Below are 21,006 nucleotides of genomic sequence, written 5' to 3'. Positions count from 1 at the left end.
AGAATGCTTAGCTTGGGAGTATGAAGGAGATATGTATTTAAAACTCTGCAGATCTGGCCAAGGAGAGAGAGAACTTTGGTTAAGTGCACTGTTCCCTCTAACAGGGATGTCCAAATGTTGTTCACTCCAAGAGGCGAAAGGTTCATTAATAAAGGCATTTGATAGATATACAGATGATACAACTAACTTCAATGTACAGGGTTTACTAATAATGAGGAGGCAATATAAGAGACTATTAAAGCAAAAGAAATATCAGTGGATGATACAGAGAGGGGAGGAGTTAATAGAAGCGGCCAAACTGAAAAATCAAAGCACCTTTTGGCACTTGGTAGCACCTTCATTAGGAAGAGCCCCCACTTTACCTGATTGTATAATTCCAGCTGATAAATGGGAAAATCATTTTCACGAAATGTATAGATGAAATGACGCCATAACGGTGAATGTCGAGGCATATATAACTGACCCCCCAAGATGGGACTCGGTCTCCTGCTCGGAAGTAGAAGGTCTTGTAAGACAATTTTTAAAAGGCAGAGCCCCTGGAACCGATTATATTACTATAGAGGTGATTCCGTCTAACCTAGATTGGTGGGTTCCAGTTTTAGCCTCACTGTTCACGTTTATTGATAATACGGCAAAAATTCCACCACAATGGGGAGTGGCGATAATAGTCCCAAATATACAAAAAAGGTAAACAGAGTGATCCTGCAAATTATAGGCCTATAAGCCTCCTGAGTGTGATTAGTAAAATTTATGCTAAACACTTAGCAATTAAGCTGGTGGACTGGATTGAGGAAAAGAACATTCTTGCAGTTGAACAGGCTGGCTTTCGAACAGGCCGATCTACTACAGAACATGCCCTGACCCTTCATAATCTTGTTGAAAAATATACAGCTAAGTCGGGTGCTGCACTTTATACTGCATTTATAGATCTGAAATCGGCATTTGATTCCATATCAAGAGACAGGCTCTGGCAAAAACTAATAGATTTGGAAATTGATAAGAGATTACTATTATTAATTTATAAACTATATGAGAAGTCTCGATTGTGGGTCTGCTGCAACCAGTATGGTTATTTAACGTCAGATGTTCCAACTAGTAAAGGGGTAAAGCAGGGTTGTATTTTGGCACCTACTTTATTTAACATCTATATCAACCCAGTGGTGAGCTGTTTATCTGACATGTCTATGCACCCTCCAAAACTGGCACAGAAACACATTGCAGTCCTGCTGTATGCAGACGATATGATCCTTTTATCCCAGACGCCCATAGGACTACGTCAAGCACTAGCACAATTAAGTTCATTTTGTAACAGAGAGATGATAGAGGTAAACCACCAAAAGACAAAAGTTTTGGTGTTTGCTAAACGGCCAAAGAGATATACTTGGCACATGAATGGGAACACAATTGAACAAGTTCAATCTTATAAATACTTAGGTGTTGTATTCCACTCATCTGGTTCCCGTATTGGCATCAAAAACATATTATTCAGAGCGCCCAATTATTTTATTTATTTTATTATTTTATTTTTGCATTTATATACCGCCTTTCATTAAAAAGATAACCCCAAGGCGGTTTACAAAAGTTAAAAACATACAATAAAAACACAATAAAAACATCATGTTAAAAGTACAAAACCATATAAAAACAGGCATAAAAACAACACAACAAATACAACAAATAGAACAAATATCAATTATCAATCAATCTGATCAAATCGTTTTATTTTTCACAGGGAGCTTTGTACATCCCTGTTGCAATAAAATTACTATTGGCCAAAGTGTATCCTCAGATAATGTATGGTGCACAATTGGGCCCATTTAGTAATTTTGCTCTGTTAGAAACACTGCAAACTAAGTTCATAAGAACTATATTACAGCTGCCATGTTGTGTCCCAAATACTGTTATTAGAAGGGAGGTGGGTCTGGTTAGATTTGAATCACATTATTGGAGATCTATCATACTCTACCGGTTAAAATTGGTTTTCACGAAAGTCGGCTTAGTGCATTTAATTTTGGAAGACTCCTTTAAATCCAATTGGAAATTGGCAATTACAGAAAAACTTCTATTATATGGATTCTCTCATGATGATTTTATTAGATTAGGTTTCGATCAGGCCAGAAGAGAAATTGTGCAACGTATCCATGACGTGGAGTTGCAGATGGATCATGCAAAGTTACCGAGTAGCATTTCAATAGGTAGTCAGTGCACCGAGCTCAAGCCTGCTACATATCTAAGTAGCATTTTAATTCCAAAATTTAGACGAGCTCTAACACTTGCCCGTGTAAATGCTCTCCCAACAGCTGTGCTCCATGGGAGATTCCAGGGTATACCATACGCATCAAGATCATGCCCTTGTGGATCTGGTAACGTTGAAACAACTGCTCACGTTTTACTGCATTGTGAATATTACAGAGACATAAGACGCCAACAAATTGCCCCACTTTTGATTAATTTTCCAGGTCGTGGAGAGGATTTCTATTTAAACTATTTGCTCACTAATCCTAATCCGGATGTTATTCATATCGTGGCCAAATATTGTTATATAATATGCCAAATGCGTATAAATGTAGTCTGATTTTATATTATCATCTTATTATTGTTATTATTATTATTTTAATATTGTTGTATTGCTGGTCTATGACCGAAATAAAGTTTTACATTACAAAGAATGCTTAGCTTGGGAGTATGAAGGAGATATGTATTTAAAACTCTGCAGATCTGGCCAAGGAGAGAGAGAACTTTGGTTAAGTGCACTGTTCCCTCTAACAGGGATGTCCAAATGTTGTTCACTCCAACTCCCAGCATCCCCAGCTGCAATGGCCTTTGGCTGGGGATTATGGGAGGTGTAGTCAACAACATCTGGGAATCTCTATTAGAGGGAACACTGTTTAAGGGCCCTGCAGGTTTCTGACTCTATAGGTACAACATAAGGCAACCTTCCTGACACCTCTTCTCGTTGCCTTTATTGGGTAAGTTTGGCAGGAGACAACTTAGTAAATCTTATATCCAACTGGAGTGGTTAAGATGCATCAGTAGCATCCTGTTATCCAAAAGACTGGTGATTGAGCTAGGACTGGCTGGCTAGTTGGGGTTGACCAAGTTGGGCATGGACTGAGAGCCCACAGCCAACCACAAAGCTCCAATGCCCCTATGGGTGGGGCGTATTCTGTGAAGAGGCAGTGACACCTCAAGTCTCTTGTGAATTGCTGCCTCCCCTCACCCACACCTACACTTGCAAATGGGTATGTTCCCAGAAACATCCCTATTTGTGGATGAGAGTGGGAGAAGGCAGTGGAGGCACAAGAGACTCCTGCCATCCCCCTTGGCAAAGGGACTTCTTTAGTGGTGGTGGCGGCAGCTCCTCCTTCTCTTTCCACCCACTGAGGCTGCTGCCTTTTCATTCATTAAGGAGGAAGGCTGAGGGGTTACCCTCAGCATGCCCACCACCACCGATTTGCTGCCAATTCCCTTCTTTCTTAATCACAACATAAGCACTAGAGACAATAATTTTATGGCCTCACTCTCACAATCAGAGAGGTCCTGGGTAAAGGGTTAACCAGGATCGCCAGGCCCTGTGCACTCCTGTGGAGTGTGAAGTAAGAACACAGATTTGCTGGGCAATCCTGGTCAGATCACTGTGGTTAAACCACACTTAGCCAGGATTGAGAACTAAGATCAGATCCTAGTTATTGATCCTGGTTAGTTAACCCACAACAGTATGACCAGGGTTGCTCAGGAAATCTGCCTTCTCATGTCATGCTCCATAGGAGCATGTGGCGTTTGGCGATCCTGGTTAACTCTTTAACAAGGATCTCTCTGCTTGTGAGAATGCCACCTTGATAAGATAAGATAAGATAAGATAAGATAAGATAAGATAAGATAAGATAAGATAAGATAAGATAAGATAAGATAAGTTGACTGGCTCCAACATAACAGCTAACACTCATAAAACCATTTCCCCCATGACACTGAAGGTTATACTTAATTAAACTCTCCACTTTTAAATCAGGAAAGGTGGCTGACATGCTGACTAACTTAAGTACTGGTGCAATGGGAGGAGCAGTGATGTTGCACCAGACTAATGCTGCACAGGTGCTAATGTGTGTGGGGAATTTCAGTGACCTCTCTTTCCCTCGGAAGCCCTCTGTGTCACCCAGAAAGGCTGCACACCTGGAGGGTTGCACAATGCTCAGTGACATTTTTTTCAGGTGACACAGACAACTTCCTGAGAAGGGGGCATCGGCAAAATTTGCCCCCACCATCAAGCCAGCTGCAAAGCTGAGTTAGTTGAATTTTTCAGAAGCACCAGTGCTTCTCCTATTGCACTGGTGCTTCTGTAGAATGTCAGCCAGTACGGTACAGGGTGGCTTTCTATTGAGAGCATGTATTTATCGGCATGTCATGACAACAGCAATCAATGTTGTTCTATAATTCTTTTGCCTGTCCGTGCATATCTGAGGGCAACTGCTCAGTGCACAGTACACAGGTCTGCTGCATATGGAATAAAAACACACACATGGATTTCCACTTGTGCAAAAATAATATTGCTCTTGATGCTTTTGTAGAGAATAACAATGTTGTGATGCCTTCACTTCTTAAGCTGAAGTGAAGGCATTGCAACATTGTTATTCTCTACAAAAGCATCAAGAGCAATATTTTGGTAATGAATTTTGGGTAATATGTATGTTAACATCTTCTGATATAACATATATAAGTAAAATAGGGATTATAATATAATTCATTTTAAAATAAATTATAGGATTTCTGTTCTCATGAAATATTACTGGTGTATAATCACTGACATAAAAACTCTTAAAAATTGAGTTGTGGCTCATGTTCAACTGCTTTAACTACTTTTTTTAACGATATGATCCACAAATAAGTTAAAGTCTGCTTAAATATAACCACTAGTTTTGCTGAAGCAAATCCATCTCTGAAATGATCCTAAATTTTGACATCATCTATGAGAGAATTCATTGTGTAAAAGAGACATGAATATCATCTCATTTATCAGATAGCAGCTTCTAGCTTTTAATTGTAGCCCTTAGAGGTTTCTTTCGAGCTCAATTCATTAAATTATAATGAAGAGCACATCTAAGTAATCTCAAATTTCTCAGGAACTAACAAAATATCTTTCCAAGATTAGCATATTTAATATAGATATGATTTGCATTTTAAAAGATGTTGGTTGCTTGTCTTGATTGTAAATGAATTACATAAATTATCAGCCAGTTAAATCCTGACTAGTTACATATGTTTTGAAGAAAAACCCTTTCCTCTGGGAAGCTTCTTGTGCAGCTTACTATGCATGGGAACACATCCTCCAGATCTGTTGTAATGCCATTGATGTCCGTCTTCTCTATTATCAAGTTGTGTTCACAATGTTGCTGAAAGAAAAGTACATATTTTTCTATCCTAATTTGCCAAAGCAAATTCCCTAACAGTCTAAAGCCTTCTCAGTGTTTATTTCCTATATAAAGGAATATCTCAGAATAAAAGTAAACCTAATATATATCTACTGCACATTTCAGCACTTTACAGTTAATATTATTTTACATTTTGACCACAGAAGAATGCTTCTCACAATTAAGGATATGTCCACACAGGCCATGATCCAACAGATGAATATCAAAAGCATAGCCAGAGTTTTCCCAATCGCAGCTGTTACTGGCTGACTTGTGGTTACTTGTTTTTCATTCCAGACTGCTCCTGTTGATTATGCTTTTACTTTTTTTTTTTTTTGGCTATATCATTAATAATAATTCTTTAGTATCTTTACTTGCTGGCATAAGAGATACCAAAGCATTGTTAACAATCTGAGCCTGCCTGGTTTTGGAGCTTGGATGGAGACATTTTCTATGTTGGGCTCCATCAATGAGCACTTTGCTAACTGAAAATAGGATGCACTGAGGAACCAGGATTATTAAAACTAGGTACTGCCTTGCAATAGGGATGTACAAACTACTTCTACGTCGAACTAGTTTGACACTGAACCATTTCGGTTTGAAGGTTTGGGGTCAAGCCAAACCACTCCCAGTTTGGCTCAACCCTGGACCAACCCCACCCCGGCCGTTCAGGGGGTTTGCGAGCCTTTTTACGTAAAATAAAAATGGGGGAACTTATCCCCTCTGGGGGGCTTCTCCGTGGATGCTGGGTGGGGGTCCATGGAGGTTCCCCCTCCCCACACTGGCCTCCATTTTGGCAAAAAACCGCCGGTTTGGGAGTTCTTCATCCTATTCCGGGCCTTTCCCCCTCACAGCAGCCATTTTGGAGGTGCCTCACATGCTCAGTGGGCCCCTGCAAGGCCAGGTCATGACCCAGGCTTGTGAACCCCACTGAACCAAACTGAGGGGTTTGATGGGGGGCAAAACCAAACTGGCCCGGTCCAGTTCCAGTTTGGACTCAAATAGAATTGGGCCAGCCAGTTTTGTGCACACCCCTACCTTGCATTAATCAATCTTTAATTGCATTAATAAGCCCAGTTCTGTTCCATTTCCTGTTTCTTGCACATTGCTACCAGAGTACTGTACTATGTTACTTACTTTCCACTGTCATGAGACCCTGAAAAATAGCTGAACTGCTGGGAACAAAGGTTTAACATGGATATGAGTGATAATCCATGCACAATGCAACCCCTACAGCTTGGGTTGCTACATGTCCAAGATTGGCCTGGACAGTTCAGGAATCAGAAAGCCTGTCCAGGATGTAGGAAGACTGTCTGGAAATGTCATAAATATGAGCAGGAAGATTGCTTTAATGAATTATATCTGTTTTTCTGATGCTTCTCTCAAGGTGTTTAAAAGTCCAATATTCTTAACCTGTCTTTGGTATCAGTGCTGTCCACTGGCTAAGTTGGCTATATATGGCTTAATAAACACTTTCTTCTCTTTTATGGATCATCTCTAGAGTTAGCAAGTGTGGTTGTGGGCCTCTTGATTTAGCTGTGAAGTAAATGTACAGAGAGAGCTCCCTTTTCTCTTGTGTCATTGTTGAGTTCTCACTTCTCTCTAGAACACTTATTGCCTGCTGCAGCAACTACAGTCTTGTGAGGGCCATGCTTAGCCAACAGGAAATATCTCCTGTGTGGAGTACCAGGAAGAATGCAAAGAGCAACAGGCCTTAAAACTAGTGATATGCAGAATGTTGTTTCAAGCTTGGAACGAAAAGATCCAATTCCAAGTCAGAACATTTCAAGTGTTCCATGAGCCATTTTGGTCAAAATACTTTTGATCCCACAGAGTATCCACAAACTTGAATGTAGGGCTGCTTTCACACTAGAATTTGCAGCATGGATGAGGCATTACTTTTCCGTAACTAACTGGATAATATAATGCTATTACTAAAGCAGTTTAACAATAGCATTACATTATCCAGCAATGTATTTTCCCATGACCAAGATCTTTCTATAATGTCCACTTACAATTCCTGTTCAGCAAAGGTCCTGTCCCCTATTAATTAAATGTGTTCTGCCCATTTTATTGCTTCCCATTGATTGCAGCGGGTGGGGGTGGATAGTAATAAATAGCCTCTCTGGTTGTTATACTGTATTGTCAGTGTCAGTGGGTGTTCTCACATGTGTGGAGGAGGCTTTAATTACTGGTTTCATTGCATTGTTTTGTCTTGTCATTTTAAAATAACAAAATAGCACTACACTAAAGGAGGGGGGACACTGAAAGGTAACCTGTAATTAAAGCCGTCTCACCACCACAGGAATGGAAACTGACAAGAAGGGGACAATTCTGACAACAAGGGGGCCTTCTGTTTGTCCATTGTTTAGCCTCTCTTGAGGCTAAACAATGGACAAATAGAAGGCTATCTATTACTATTTCCTTCTCTGTAACCAACAGTCAATACCAGAATCAGTGGAACTTGAAAACAAGAAACTTTTAATCAAAGGCATATGACCCGCTTAATAGCACTTCCCTGTGCCATGGACAATTGTTAGTGCTGCAATTGCATTTTATTGTTAAAAAACCCAAAAAACCCCACCACAGATCAGGACAACATGAAAACCTGGACTGCAATGATTTAGCCATGGTGACACATGGATCTTTCCCATTAAAAAATCCATACACAAAGGAAGGGAAAAGACTAGTGTGGAAGCAACCTTGGAAAGGAGATTTTCTGTGTCTTCACAGCTCTGTCTATAGGACAATTTCATTAATATCCATTAATACAGTAATATCCATGAATATCTTCAGCAGTAATTAGTGCTAGCAATCACCCAAAAACTTTAGAAAGTCAAAAGGATTATTTTCATTTATTCCAATTAACTCTGAACATACAAACAGGATATAAAGTTGACGGTCATTCGATGTATGTAGAAATGAAGACCTAATTGCTGGTTTAGCTATTTGTTTCTCTCTCTCTTTCAGCCTCAAGAGATGTTTAAAAGAATGGTGGTTTACAATTCATCATTTAAAACTAACAAAAAACAAGTAAACTTAGTTTATTTCTTCTTTGTGTGATAGTTTGGTGCTTGCGTTTTGCTTTGATATTAAAATTTTCTCACTCTTTTTAAATCTCTCTCTCTCCCTCTCTCTCTCTCCCCCTCCCCACTTTGGATAAGGATGCAATATAGTCCAGGTATATTTTAAAAAATCAGGCTATTATATTATCTTGATAAATGCATGCGACTCCAGTTAGCTTAATCAGAAATTAACTATGAACTCTGAAAATAGATATAACATTTTGGGCTGGTTAACATGATCACCATTAAGTCTGGAAATCAGACTTAACCCATTATTCAGTAGTTCCTGACCTGCCCGCCCCCAAGATTTTGCCAATTTTCCCCATTCAATTTGAACCGTGATTCTAAGTAGGGTGGAGAGAGTCAGTAGAATCTCAAGCGAGTGAGTTGGGAGGCTGGGAGTGTGTGCTCGCTGGGAATCTGAGCTTCCCAGTTTCCATTGATTGTGGAAACTTGGCAGTGATTGTGTAAACTCATCCTTTAAAACAAGTTCTTAAATCATTTGTCAGGTTCCTATTGGAGTCATATTGGAATAACATGTAAATTGCTCCTAGACTTTCCCCACTGACATACAGCATCAGCTTGTTTTCTTTCAGCGGGATCCAAACATAGCACTCATGCATTAGCAGAAGGACATATCATAAGGACGTTGCATGAAGAACCTTTCTTCTGAACTAGTTATTGCTCTAGCATAAGATGTTGCTCAACCTCTAGCTATCTTTTGCTCTATGGTTTGTGTTATCTCCTTCTGCTAGTGGAAGTCCTCTTCTTTCACTAGTGGTTCTGTAACAATGCAGAGTAGCATAAAGTTCAGAGGAAAGTATTCTCTCCCCTTATGCTAACACAGTGCTAAAAGATTCACAGTCTGGATCCTGCTCTTCATTCAGTACCATCTTGTTCTCAAAATAGCACTTGCTGAAAACGTTGACAGATGGTGAAGTACAATTGTATATTGGACCCTTTCAGAAAATCTAGTTTCACTGATTGCAATCATTCAGTGACTGCTAAAGTAATTTTGTGATGTGGGGTGGTAGGGGAGAGACTAGTTATTTAATCCACCCAGAATGACCAGGGAAAACTGGATTGATATTACATGAAAAATCTGTTCTGAGATCAATAATTCCATTACAGCTATCTTTGACTAAGACTGTAATTAGTGTCCATAATGGATTCTAAAAATTGATTTGGTTTTGTTCATCAATAAAGGATTATTCAAAAGTGGGGTTAGAGTGGAAATTGGAAGAGCTGGGGCTGAATTTTGTAGGAGGAGCTAAAGCTCAGTGGTAGAACACATGTCTTGTTCACATAAAGTCCTGGTTCAATCCTTGCCATTTCCTCTTAAAAGATTTGCCATATTTGCACATTATGCAGGTCCAATGGACCCGTGGTTCCACTTCCCTCCACTCTCCTGGCTGAATTCAGACATTGCAGAGAGGAGGGGGAATTGGCTGCCTGGGCTTCCGTCCTAACTGAAGGACAACCCAATAGCTGCCAGAGCAAGGGAGGAGCTTCCAAATGCAAAACAGCCATTCTGACATAATGATGGCACTGCTAAACCGGCAGACCAGGCGAAATTCACCACAAACCAAAGGTACAAATCAAAGTTTGGGGAGGGAAACTGCGGTTCCATTTTCTGTCATAACTGCAGTTGCCCACATTCAGACATACAGAAATCAAAACCAGAGGCCCCTTCATTTCTGGATTCATGTTACATGCGAATGTGGCCAGTACGTTGTTTTACAGCAAGACAATGGTCTAGTTGATATTTCACCTATGTTGAGATATTCAGGAAATAATATTCAGAGAACATTATCTCTGTTATATTTTGGCTTGGGCTGGTATTTACTGTTTGTTTTAGTCCATCAAGTTATTAAATCCAAGAAACAAGTTATTGCCTTCTTTCTCCAAGTGCATCTAGGAATGGTTTCTCTTTTCTCTATTATTGGTTTCCTTTTTCTCCATTAAGTACTTATGTAACAGCAGGCAAGATAAGACCTTCAATTTACATTTTAACCCAGTGTTGCCTTATTGAACAGCTGCTGGTACATGGAGAGCAATTTGGTGACATTTCCGCCTGGAAAGACCAAATCTGTTACTGAATGTTTACTCTAGAGTGGCAATTTTTTGTTCATTGGATCTAGGCTGTGTTTGTTTAAAGATACAGTATTATATTTTCTCTTTCTAAAAATATATTTTCTCAGGAAAATATTCTTCAGGGATAACATCTGTTTGTTTTGAAGATAACCACAAATCTAAGAAAGATCAAGCAATTTGTTTTAAATTTCATAACAGATCAGTGACTGCACATATTACTCCTTACTCTCAGACATTTGTTCAGAACCTGAGTGCCAACATAGATCAATTTTTTCCATCTGATATGGCTGGCTGGTTCACTTTCATTTTACTTCTTCTTTTTTTTTTTACAGAACACATTATTAAAAGCCATATTAAATTATTGCATAGCTCAATAAATAAAACTAATAATAATTAATAATATTGTGACACAATGTGAAATATGTCAGGGTCTCTCCTTTTCTATTTTAAATGGTGGTTGAAGACCTTTTATTTTTATCTGACTTTTGAATTGTAATTTTATTAGATCAGTAGAGCATATCTTGTTTTGACTGCTGCTTTCATATTATTTACATTTGTATTATTTATTTAATATTCTGTATTGTTTTGAATTATTTTGTCTTATGAGTAACTTACAATACAGAAAAGCCAGGATAATTAATTAATTAATTAATTAATTAATCAATATGTATGAATGCATGCTTTGTGATCCTAGTTATTCCCCCAAATAATAAATCCAGAACCCTGGAAAATCAGAAACTAGAAATCTAGCAACCCTGCCAAACAAAAGCAAGAGTTAATAAAAGTGTGATGCCTAAATTACACTGCAATAAAAACAGCACTATCCTAAAAATATTTACTTGGAAGTAAGGCCAATATGAATGCAATTACTATTCTCAGAGTTACTTCTATACCAGACGAATAATCCCAGCTAGCCTTGTATCCGATGAAGAGCCACCAGAAAATACTATCTCTCCTTCTATGCATCCCTAGTCCCATTGTTTCAGTGGAATACTCCAGATATTCAATAAAACTCATTGCATGGATCAGCTTTCAGAAGGGGATTCAAAAAACCATGTACACACAGGAAGGATGGATATTGATATGCATTCCTCTAAACAAAGGTTTTCAGAAATGTTTTCAGGGACCTTTGTGACAGCGAGCAGTCCATTTCCACCATACAGTAGCTGTGTTCCCTACATTGCTGCACTATTGGCAAGCACCCATACTTTTCTTCTCAAATTATACTACTGGAGTTCAGCATTATATATCATGGATTCATTTGCATGTGATCTCACTATGGGTAGAGAAAAGCCTGAAGTAATCTCACTGTATCCAATACACTTCTCCAAAGTAAGTTGGTTTGACTATTTCATCCTTTAAAAAATTACATTTTAAAAAACTTCATATGACTTATGACTGTCAGGAGGAACATTAACAAACTGTAAGACATCTGTCTACAGTCCTTTTGTAGCTTAGCTCACTTAGGAGCCTGGTTTTATTAATGATTTTCAGTGAATTTCTTTGATCATAGATTTTATTTTCAGGGCTTCCAGAAGTATGTGGAAGATTTTGATCCCTATACAATGGTAAGGAGAAATCTGAGGTACCGGCCATTTGATTGCTTTTATTTGTGGTATATTTCTGAAGTTTTAACAGTTTCAACATTTTTAACAGTTTTCACATTTTCATCTTTCCAGGGGTCAGACTGCACACTTAGTTGTGAGCAGTTTGGCCTTGTATGCCACGTTTAGTTTAACTAGTGCTCTGGAGTGGGGAATAATAAGGACTGTGCCAAGCTGGAAGGGGGTATTTAAGTCTCTTATCAGGCCCCAGTCCTAATGAAAAGTGTGCCCTTTAAGCTGTTACTAGCCATGGAAGGTTACTAGCCATCACTTTAGGGGTGCAGTTTTATCAAGGACTGTGCACCCCGCTCTCTGATGCACTGCAACCCTAATCCTGACCCTCCTGCAGCTGTTATTTTTCAGAGCCAAACTACTCTTATAAAAATGTATAGCTTGGCCCTGATTTAAGGCAGTGCTTAGACCTGAGAAGTGAGAAGCTCTCACATGTCATTTTAAATTACATACATCATGTGCTATATTTTTTCTCATGACTTGTGTTTCTTTACTTCTGATAGTTTTCACCTGATCAGATTATGGGGAAAGATGTGAGACTCCTGCGCATTAAGAAGGTAAATGCATATGAGAGAAGTGGGATAGAACTGGCGATTCTGTAGAAGGCCCTTTCTTTATCTGGAGATGTGATAAGGCAACAGTGTTCACTTTCTAAAATGAAAGATGTAGCAGATGAAATTAGCAAGCAGTCATGTTCCGTATTCTGAAAGCTTCCCCCCGCCCCAGTTCCTCTCATTGTTTCACTTATTCCAAAGATCAATTAGTACTGAAAATGAGTTTGGAAATTAAGTTGAGGTAAATCTTGGCATCTTACTAAGCTATGTATGTTGCACTGCTCCAAGAGTCTTTCCTTATGAAGGAAATCTTGCATATGTCTATTTAAAAATCATCTGTTTCATCCTTCATTGGTGTTACAAGTACTGCTTATTCAGCCAGTGATGTGAGATTGTCTTGTATTTATCTGGTATTGAGTAGCAGTTGCATAGGTCCCCATGAGTGAAACAAATTTGAATTTATGCAAGCTTTATGTGATAAAGCTTTATGTGGCCCTATCCACCCCCAGCACAGTACTTCCAGTGACTGTTGCTGGTGTCTATCTTATGTTTCTTTTTAGAATGTGAGCCCTTTGGGGACAGGGATCCATCTTATTTGTTTGTTATTTTTCTGTGTAAACCACCCTGAGCCATTTTTGGAAGGGCGGTATAGAAATCAAATAATAATTATTATTTCTTGTTTACACAGTCAGACAGGTGTTATTGACTGTTGTTGTTTTTTTCAGACATCGAGTCCTTCCCAAGGACCTGGGATGGCTGAATTTTATTGTCAGTTGTTATAGATATCGTCGCAGAATATAGGCTGTTCCCAGTAAAGCTGCTTTTTGTAACTGGCTGATGGTGATTTCTGTGGCCCCTATGGTGTTGAGGTGCTCTTCAAGGTCTTTTGGGACTGCACCCAGGGCGCCAATGACCACTGGGATTATTTGGGTCTTTTTCTGCCACAGCCTTTCGATTTCAATTTGTAGATCTTTGTATTTGGTTATTTTTTCTATTTCTTTTTATTCTATTCTGCTATCCCCTGGTATTGCTATGTCGATTATTTTGACTTGTTTTTCTTTCTTCTCGACTACAGTTATATCTGGTGTATTGTGTGGCAGATGTTTGTCTGTTTGTAGTCGGAAGTCCCATAATTTTTACATCTTCATTTTCTTCAACTTTTTCAATTTTATGGTCCCACCAATGTTTGGCTGCAGGTAGCTTGTATTTTTTGCAGATGTTCCAGTGTATCATCCCTGCTACCTTGTCATGACTTTGTTTGTAGTCAGTCTGTGCAATCTTTTTACAACAGCTGATTAGGTGGTCCACTGTTTCATCTGCTTCTTTACAAAGGCGGCACTTGCTGTTTGTGGTGGATTTTTTGACTTTTGCTCTTATTGCATTTGTTCTTAGTGCCTGTTCTTGCGCAGCCAGTATTAAACCCTCTGTTTCTTTCTTCAAATTGCCATTCTTAAGCCATTGCCAGGTCTTGGTGATGTCTGATTTTCCACTTATATTGTGCAAATATTGACCATGCAGGGGCTTATTTTTCCATTTTTCTGCTCGGTTCTTGACTTGTTCTTTCTTGTAGGCCTGCTTTGTTTCATTGGTGTTGAATAGTTTCGCGTTATTGACCATTTGAAGTGCATCTTCTTCACTGTCCTTGATATATTCTTCAAGGCCTCTTTTCTCCTCCTCTACTATTTGATGGACTTGCAGCATTCCTCTTCCACCTGAGCTGCGAGGAAGGTATAGCCTATCGACATCACTGCGGGGGTGCAGAGCATGATTGATGGTCATGATTTTCCTGGTCTTACAATCCAGCATCTCTAGCTCAGCCTGGGTCCAGTCTATTATTCCTGCAGTGTATCTGATAACAGGTATAGCCCAGGTGTTGATGGCTTGTATGGTGTTCCAGCCATTGAGTTTGGACTTGAGGATTTTTCTAACTCTCCTGATGTATTCACTTCCAATTTTTCTTTTAACTTCAGTGTGTGCAATGTTATCAGCCTGGAGAATGCCCAAGTATTTGTAATGTTCTTTCTCTTCCAGGTTCTTGATCTTGCTTCCATTGGGTAGTTCTATTCCTTCTGTTTTTCTTATTTTCCCTCTGTTCATTATTAATGCAGCACACTTGTCTAATCCAAACTCCATTGCTATACCGCTACTGAATATACGGACAGTGTTTAGCAGTGATTTGATTTCTGACTGGGACTTTCCATACAACTTCAGATCGTCCATGTACAGCAGATGGTTGATTTGACTTGATGTTTTAGATGTTTGGTATCCGAGGCCTGTTTTGTTTAGTATTTGTGAAAGTGGGGTCATGGCGATTACAAACAACAGAGGGGATAGTGAGTCCCCTTGGAAAATGCCTCTTCTAATGCTAACCTGTCCAAGTGTCTCGCCATTGATTGTTAACTGTGTACTCCACATGCTCATTGCCTTTTTAATAAATATCTGAATGTTTTTGCTGACACCAGTTGTTTCTAAACATTTTAGTTACCATGTGTGAGGCAATGAATCGAAAGCCTTCTTGTAGTCAATCCATGCAACACTTAGATTGGTTTTTCTTCTCTTGCAATTTTCTAAAATCATTTTTTCAATCAGCAGCTGGTCTTTTGTGACTCTGGTGTTTGGGCAATTTCCTTTCTGTTCAACTGGAAGCTGTTTGTTAGTTAATAAGTGTTGCATCACTTCATCTGCTATTATTCCAGTTAATAATTTGAAGATGGTTGGCAGGCAGGTTATCGGTCTATAATTACTTGGAACTGCACCTTTTGCTGGGTCTTTCATGATGAGATGAGTTTTCCCAGTTGTTAGCCATTGTTCAATATCACCTACTTGCAAAATGTGATTGAACTGTTTTGATAGTTGTTTATGAAGGCTTGTTAGGTGTCTAAGCCAAAAGCCATGCAGTTCATCGTCACCTGGAGCAGTCCAATTTTTTAATTTTCTTTGCTCTTTCACTTATTAATTCTGGTGTTATTATTAGATCTTGCATTTGTTGGTTACATTTTTTGACCTCTTTCATCCAGCCTGCTTTTTTATTATAATCTATTGGATTGTCCCATAATTTCCCCCAGAATTGCACTGTTTCTTCTTTATTTGGTGTTTCTAAGTTTCTTGCAGTTTCTCCTTCTATGCTTTGGTAGAAACGTCTCTGATTCGATTGGAATTGGAGATTCTGCCTGTGTTGTGTAATTCTGGCTTCATACCTGCTAATCTTCTTTGACACTGCTGTTGTTATTTGCTGCTTTATTATTTCCAGGACTTCTCTAATTTTCCTTGAATCTAGGTGGTATTTTTGGATCAGATACTGTTTGGTGTTTTCATTCTTCAGCTTCTTGTCTTTCATATCTTTCAATTTACTAGCATCTGATCTAAGCCTGGAGATTTTATTTTCTAATCTAATCTTCCATTTAGGTGATGTACTGCTTTCTTTTTTTACAGGTCCACTGATCTTATATCCGAGCTCTTGTGTTGTTATTGTTGCTGCACTGTACATTAGTTGGTTTGTTTCTTGCAAATTATTGGTTGTTATCTCTGCAAGTGCAGCATTGACATCTTTTAACGCCTGAGCAATTTCTTCAATTGGTGGTAATTCTTCTTCCATATCTTGAGCCTGTGTTGCTCTTTGCAGTTCTTCCAGCTCAACTTCTGTGAATACTTTATTTCTTATTATGTATCTTCTCTGGTCTGCTAGCCTTTGTTCTGTTATTTCTGTCTCTGGATGCTTCTCTTTCCAAATTTGGTACATTCTTTTTAAATAACCTCTTCTAGTTGGACTAGACTTGTAGTAGCACATCATTATTTCCTTGTTGGCATTTTTCGTATATTTTTTTTCGGTTAAGCGACGTTTCTTCCAGTAACTTTGCTGTCTTCAACCCTGGTTGCTCAACTGAAGATCCTGACCGATCCGGTATAGATTTATTAAAGTTACATCTCACCATATTGTTGATGGGAGAGGCACTCTTTGTCTGGCTCCTCTGGTGAGACCTGTCCAGTATGGTTGGACCTCTGGCATAGCTCTCACCTTCCTCAGAGCACACAAGCCCCACAACCACGTCAAGGTAGTGCCTCACTGAGGGTATTATTATCATTATTATTATTATTAAGCCAAACATGGTGCATAAATTCCAATCTCCAATCTTCCTTGGTTGGGCAAGGTGATTGAGAGGGTGGTGGCCAACCAGCTCAAGGCAGTTCTGGAGGAAACATTATCTAGACCCATTTCAAACTGGCTTTAGAGCTGGCTATGGGGTTGAGACAGCCTCATTCAGCCTGATGGATGATCTTTACCAGGGAATTGACAGAGGGTGTGTGATTCTGTTGTTTCTTTTGGATATCTCGGTGGCATTCAATAGTATTGACCATGGTATCCTTCTGGATCGCCCGGAGGAGTTGAGGATAGGAGGCACTGCTTTGTCATGGTTCCACTCCCATCTCTCAGGTAGATTCCAGATGGTGGAGCCTGGTGACAGCTGTTCCTCAAAACAGGAGCTGTTATCTGGAGTCCCTCAGGACTCCATTTTGTCACCAATGCATTTTAATATCTACATGAAACCACTGGGTGAGGTCATCAGGAGATTTCGTTCAGAGTTTTATCAGTATGCTAATCACACCCAAATCTACTTCTCCTTTTCACCTTCATCATCAGGAAATGACACTCATTCTCTAAATACCTTCCTACAGGCAGTAATGGGCTGGATGAGGGATAACAAATTGAAACTGAATCCAAGCAAGATGGAGGTGCTCATTGTAGGGTCTCAGAATTTGAGGGATGAGTTAGATCTTCCTGTGCTGGATGGGATTACACTCCCCGCAAAGGAGCAGGTGCACAGCTTGTCGGGACTCCTGGACCCAGGCCTCACCCTGGTATCTCAGGGGGAGGCCATGGCCAGGAGTGCTTTCTATCAGTTTCAGATGATCTGACAGTGGCGTCTTCCTTGAAGAGGATGGTCGCAAAACAGTGGTGCATCAGCTGGTAACCTCCAGGCTTGACTATTGTAATGCACTCTACGTGGGGCTGCCTTTGTACATAGTTTGGAAATTTCAGTTCAAAATGTGGCAGACAGATTGGTCTCTGGGCCAACCCAGAGAGACCTTCCCTATCTATCTATCTATCTATCTATCATATTTTTATACCGCCCAAAATGCAAGTTCTCTGGGCAGTTTACAAAACAATAAAAGCAACCAATAAAAAAGATTAATATATTTCAACAATTAAAATTTTAAAAGTTAAAACTATAAAACATATCTAATTAAAAGCCTGAGTGAACAAATGCGTCTTGACTGCCCTTTTGAAAGCTTTACGAGATTATATGCCTGTTTTGAAACAGTTACACTGGCTGCTGATATGTTTCCAGGCAAAATACAAAGTGCTGGTTATTACCTTTGAAGCCCTGAACAGCTTAGGTTTGAGTTATCTTAGAGAGTGCCTTCTTCTGCAGGATCCCCACAGCAAGTTAAGGTCATTTGAGGAGGTCCATCTTCAGTTACCACCAGCACGTCTGGTGGTGACTCAGAGGCAGGCCTTTTCTGTATCTGCTCCTGGGCTGTGGGATGCACTCCCAGCAGAAATGCATAATTTGAATTCATTATTGGCTTTCAGGAGAACCCTTAAAATCTATCTCTTTGGCCTGGTCTTCCAGGGTTTTTAAATTGTTGAAAATGTTCAACCTGGTCTTCCAGGGTTTTTAACTGTTTTAAATGTTTCTAATTGTTAATTGGTTTTATGTTGTTTTTATAGGGTTTTTTTAAACTGTTAATTGATTTTAATTGTTTTTATTTTGATGTAAATCATCCTGTGCCATATTTGATGATGCATAACTCAAATAAATAAATAAATAAATAAATAAAATAAAATAAGCCATATACTTTTTAACTTCATTTTTTATTTTTAAAAATTGTTGTTAATCAAGTAATTGCTGTTAATCAAAATCAATTGTTAATCAAAATTATTGTTAATCAAGTAATAAATTAATAACAAAACCTTCAAAAAGCCAGAAGCACACATACCAGCCCACACACCCCCTCCAATCCCCACACTCACACCCACACACCACCCTATTACTGTCACTTAAACAGCTTAATGTCCAGGGCATGATACCAATTCCTGTTCCATATTGCTAATAGCAACTAGTATGTTTAATTACAGACAGCATTTTGGTTTTTAAAAAAGAAAAGAACTATATGCTGAGTTTAAAATGTTGTTTTTTAAAGGTATTTTAATTGGTTTTAGATGGTTTTAATGGCTTTTGAATTGTTTTTATATTGTTTTTAGCACTATGTTTTGAATTGTGTGTTTTTATGTCTTTTAAAAGTTGTACACCGACCGCCCAGAGCCTCTGGATGGGACGGTTTATAAATGTAATAAATAAATAAATAAATAATCCTGGAAAACATTTAAAAAGTTCCTTTTAACAAAGGTATTTTTCTTTGACCTGTTTGGAACAAATCTTTATTCAACAGGAAGGTTCATTAGACCTTGCAGTAGAAGGAGGAATTGATTCCCCAGTTGGAAAAATCGTGGTGTCTGCTATTTATGATGGTGGTGCTGCAGACAAGCATGGTGGGTAGCTACTATGGAGAAATAGAAAATGAATGAAATCACATTTCAAATTTTACAAGACTTCTTCAGTAACTGAGTTTTTAGGGCAAAAATAATGTGTTTGTTTAATTGTTTAGATTTTATACTTTTTCTTTCCTTTTATCTGAAGTCCAGGACAACCAAAATAAGTAATACTAAATCCAAATTTGTTCATTGGACATTTGAGATGCTATGATGGGGGAGGGGGAAATGATTATTTGAGTGAAACTGTGTTGATTCAGTTGTAGTTCATTTGTTCCTGTTCCAAAGTAGGGGTGTGTAGAAATGAACGATCCTGTACTGATCTGCCGAGAACCAGACTGGTTCAAACAGTTTGATCATGAACTACTTCAAACCAGTTTAAGCTGGTTCACTGACCCGACCGACCCAGCCAGTGAGTTCAACTGAACTGATTGAGTTCAAATTTGGTTCCAATTCAGCAAACAGTCTGTGCACACCCCTACTCCAAAGAGATGAGTAATATGTGTGCACCCAAATAAATAATGCTGTACTTATGGAGGCTCTCCAAACCTCTCATGCTTCAACATGTTTAAAATGAAAAGACTAAACAAAGTCCAACACCATCTGAGAAAGACAACTATCTCATGGTGTTTGTTTAAGGCTGTAATGTTAGCCTCTAAGTTCAGTGTGCTGATCACTACCAAAGTCCCAAATGAGCTGCTCTTATGCACTGCCTCTATTACTCCTGTTAAAGTTGTTATTTCAGAGCCTGGTGTAAATGATTTTGGGGCACCAAAAATTTTATTCCATTCATTATTCACCCTTTGCATTCCAAAACTATCTAGCAGTAGCTTCAGTAGAAGTTTATGAGGATAAAAGATCATAATTAAACAAGAGATGGGGAAAACTGTATCTTATAATTTTACAGTGAAATAGTTTTACTTTATAATTTTTCATGTAGACTACAACTAACAATGTACATCTCTTCTGCCGTGTAATAATAGCATATGCATGTAGAAGCAATTACTGTTGCTATAAAAATACTGTTTGTTTTCTGGTTCCTGCTTTCATTCTTAAGAATTAAAACATCATTTTGGGATAGTAGGCAAAGTAACCACTATCCAGGATTCTTGCCTTCAGTAAGTACCCCCAAGGGCACAGCTATAATTGAGCGGATGGGTTCAAAGAGCCCGGGCCCCCCAGCTCCACCTCTCCCTATTTTCTCCATTATCTCCCTCACTCTGAGGGGCTGCTGGGGAGAGGGATGAACACAGGCCCCCTCTCCCCTAGTTATGCCCCTAAGTACCCCCATTTGATTTTTGTTTAATATAATGTTGAGTAGTGAACATCTGTGGAATTCAAACATAAATATTCTCATTCCTATGTCTTGTGTTTCCTTTATTAGGTGGTATTGTAAAGGGGGATGAAATAATGGCTGTGAATGGCAAAATTTTAATGGATGTTAAACTGGATGAAGCTCAAGCAACTCTTGCCAAAGCTTGGAATATGGGTGGGGTAAGTTGGTAGATACTTTCTTATCTAGATTTGAGGAGAGAGAGAGAGAGAGAGAATTTACCAAAAAAAAAAAAAAAAGGAAAGGAGGGGAGTGAGGACTCCTAAAATTATATTATGATGTCAATCATCTCAAGTAATTAATTGATATAATGTTAGGTAATACATGGCTTCATTGAATTGACATGCATGTCACGCTGTCACATTAAAAGATGCTCCATTTTATTT

At 38.9% G+C, this 21,006-nt stretch overlaps 1 protein-coding gene across 2 annotated transcripts in view; it reads left to right on the top strand.

The window, feature by feature from the left end:
* The window catches only part of USH1C (USH1 protein network component harmonin), a 119,537-nt gene that overhangs the window by 89,470 nt on the left and 9,061 nt on the right, over window positions 1–21,006 (top strand). For both annotated transcript variants that reach the window (XM_053287648.1, XM_053287649.1), the window contains 4 exons: window positions 12,091–12,132; window positions 12,684–12,737; window positions 19,188–19,287; window positions 20,672–20,781. In XM_053287648.1, the coding sequence (XP_053143623.1) occupies window positions 12,091–12,132; window positions 12,684–12,737; window positions 19,188–19,287; window positions 20,672–20,781 (306 nt within the window). The remainder of the gene's footprint in view (window positions 1–12,090; window positions 12,133–12,683; window positions 12,738–19,187; window positions 19,288–20,671; window positions 20,782–21,006) is intronic.

This window comes from Hemicordylus capensis, chromosome 1, assembly GCF_027244095.1.
Source record: "Hemicordylus capensis ecotype Gifberg chromosome 1, rHemCap1.1.pri, whole genome shotgun sequence".
NCBI classification, from domain to species: Eukaryota; Metazoa; Chordata; class Lepidosauria; order Squamata; family Cordylidae; genus Hemicordylus; species Hemicordylus capensis.
This window is presented reverse-complemented; position numbering and strand designations above follow the sequence as displayed.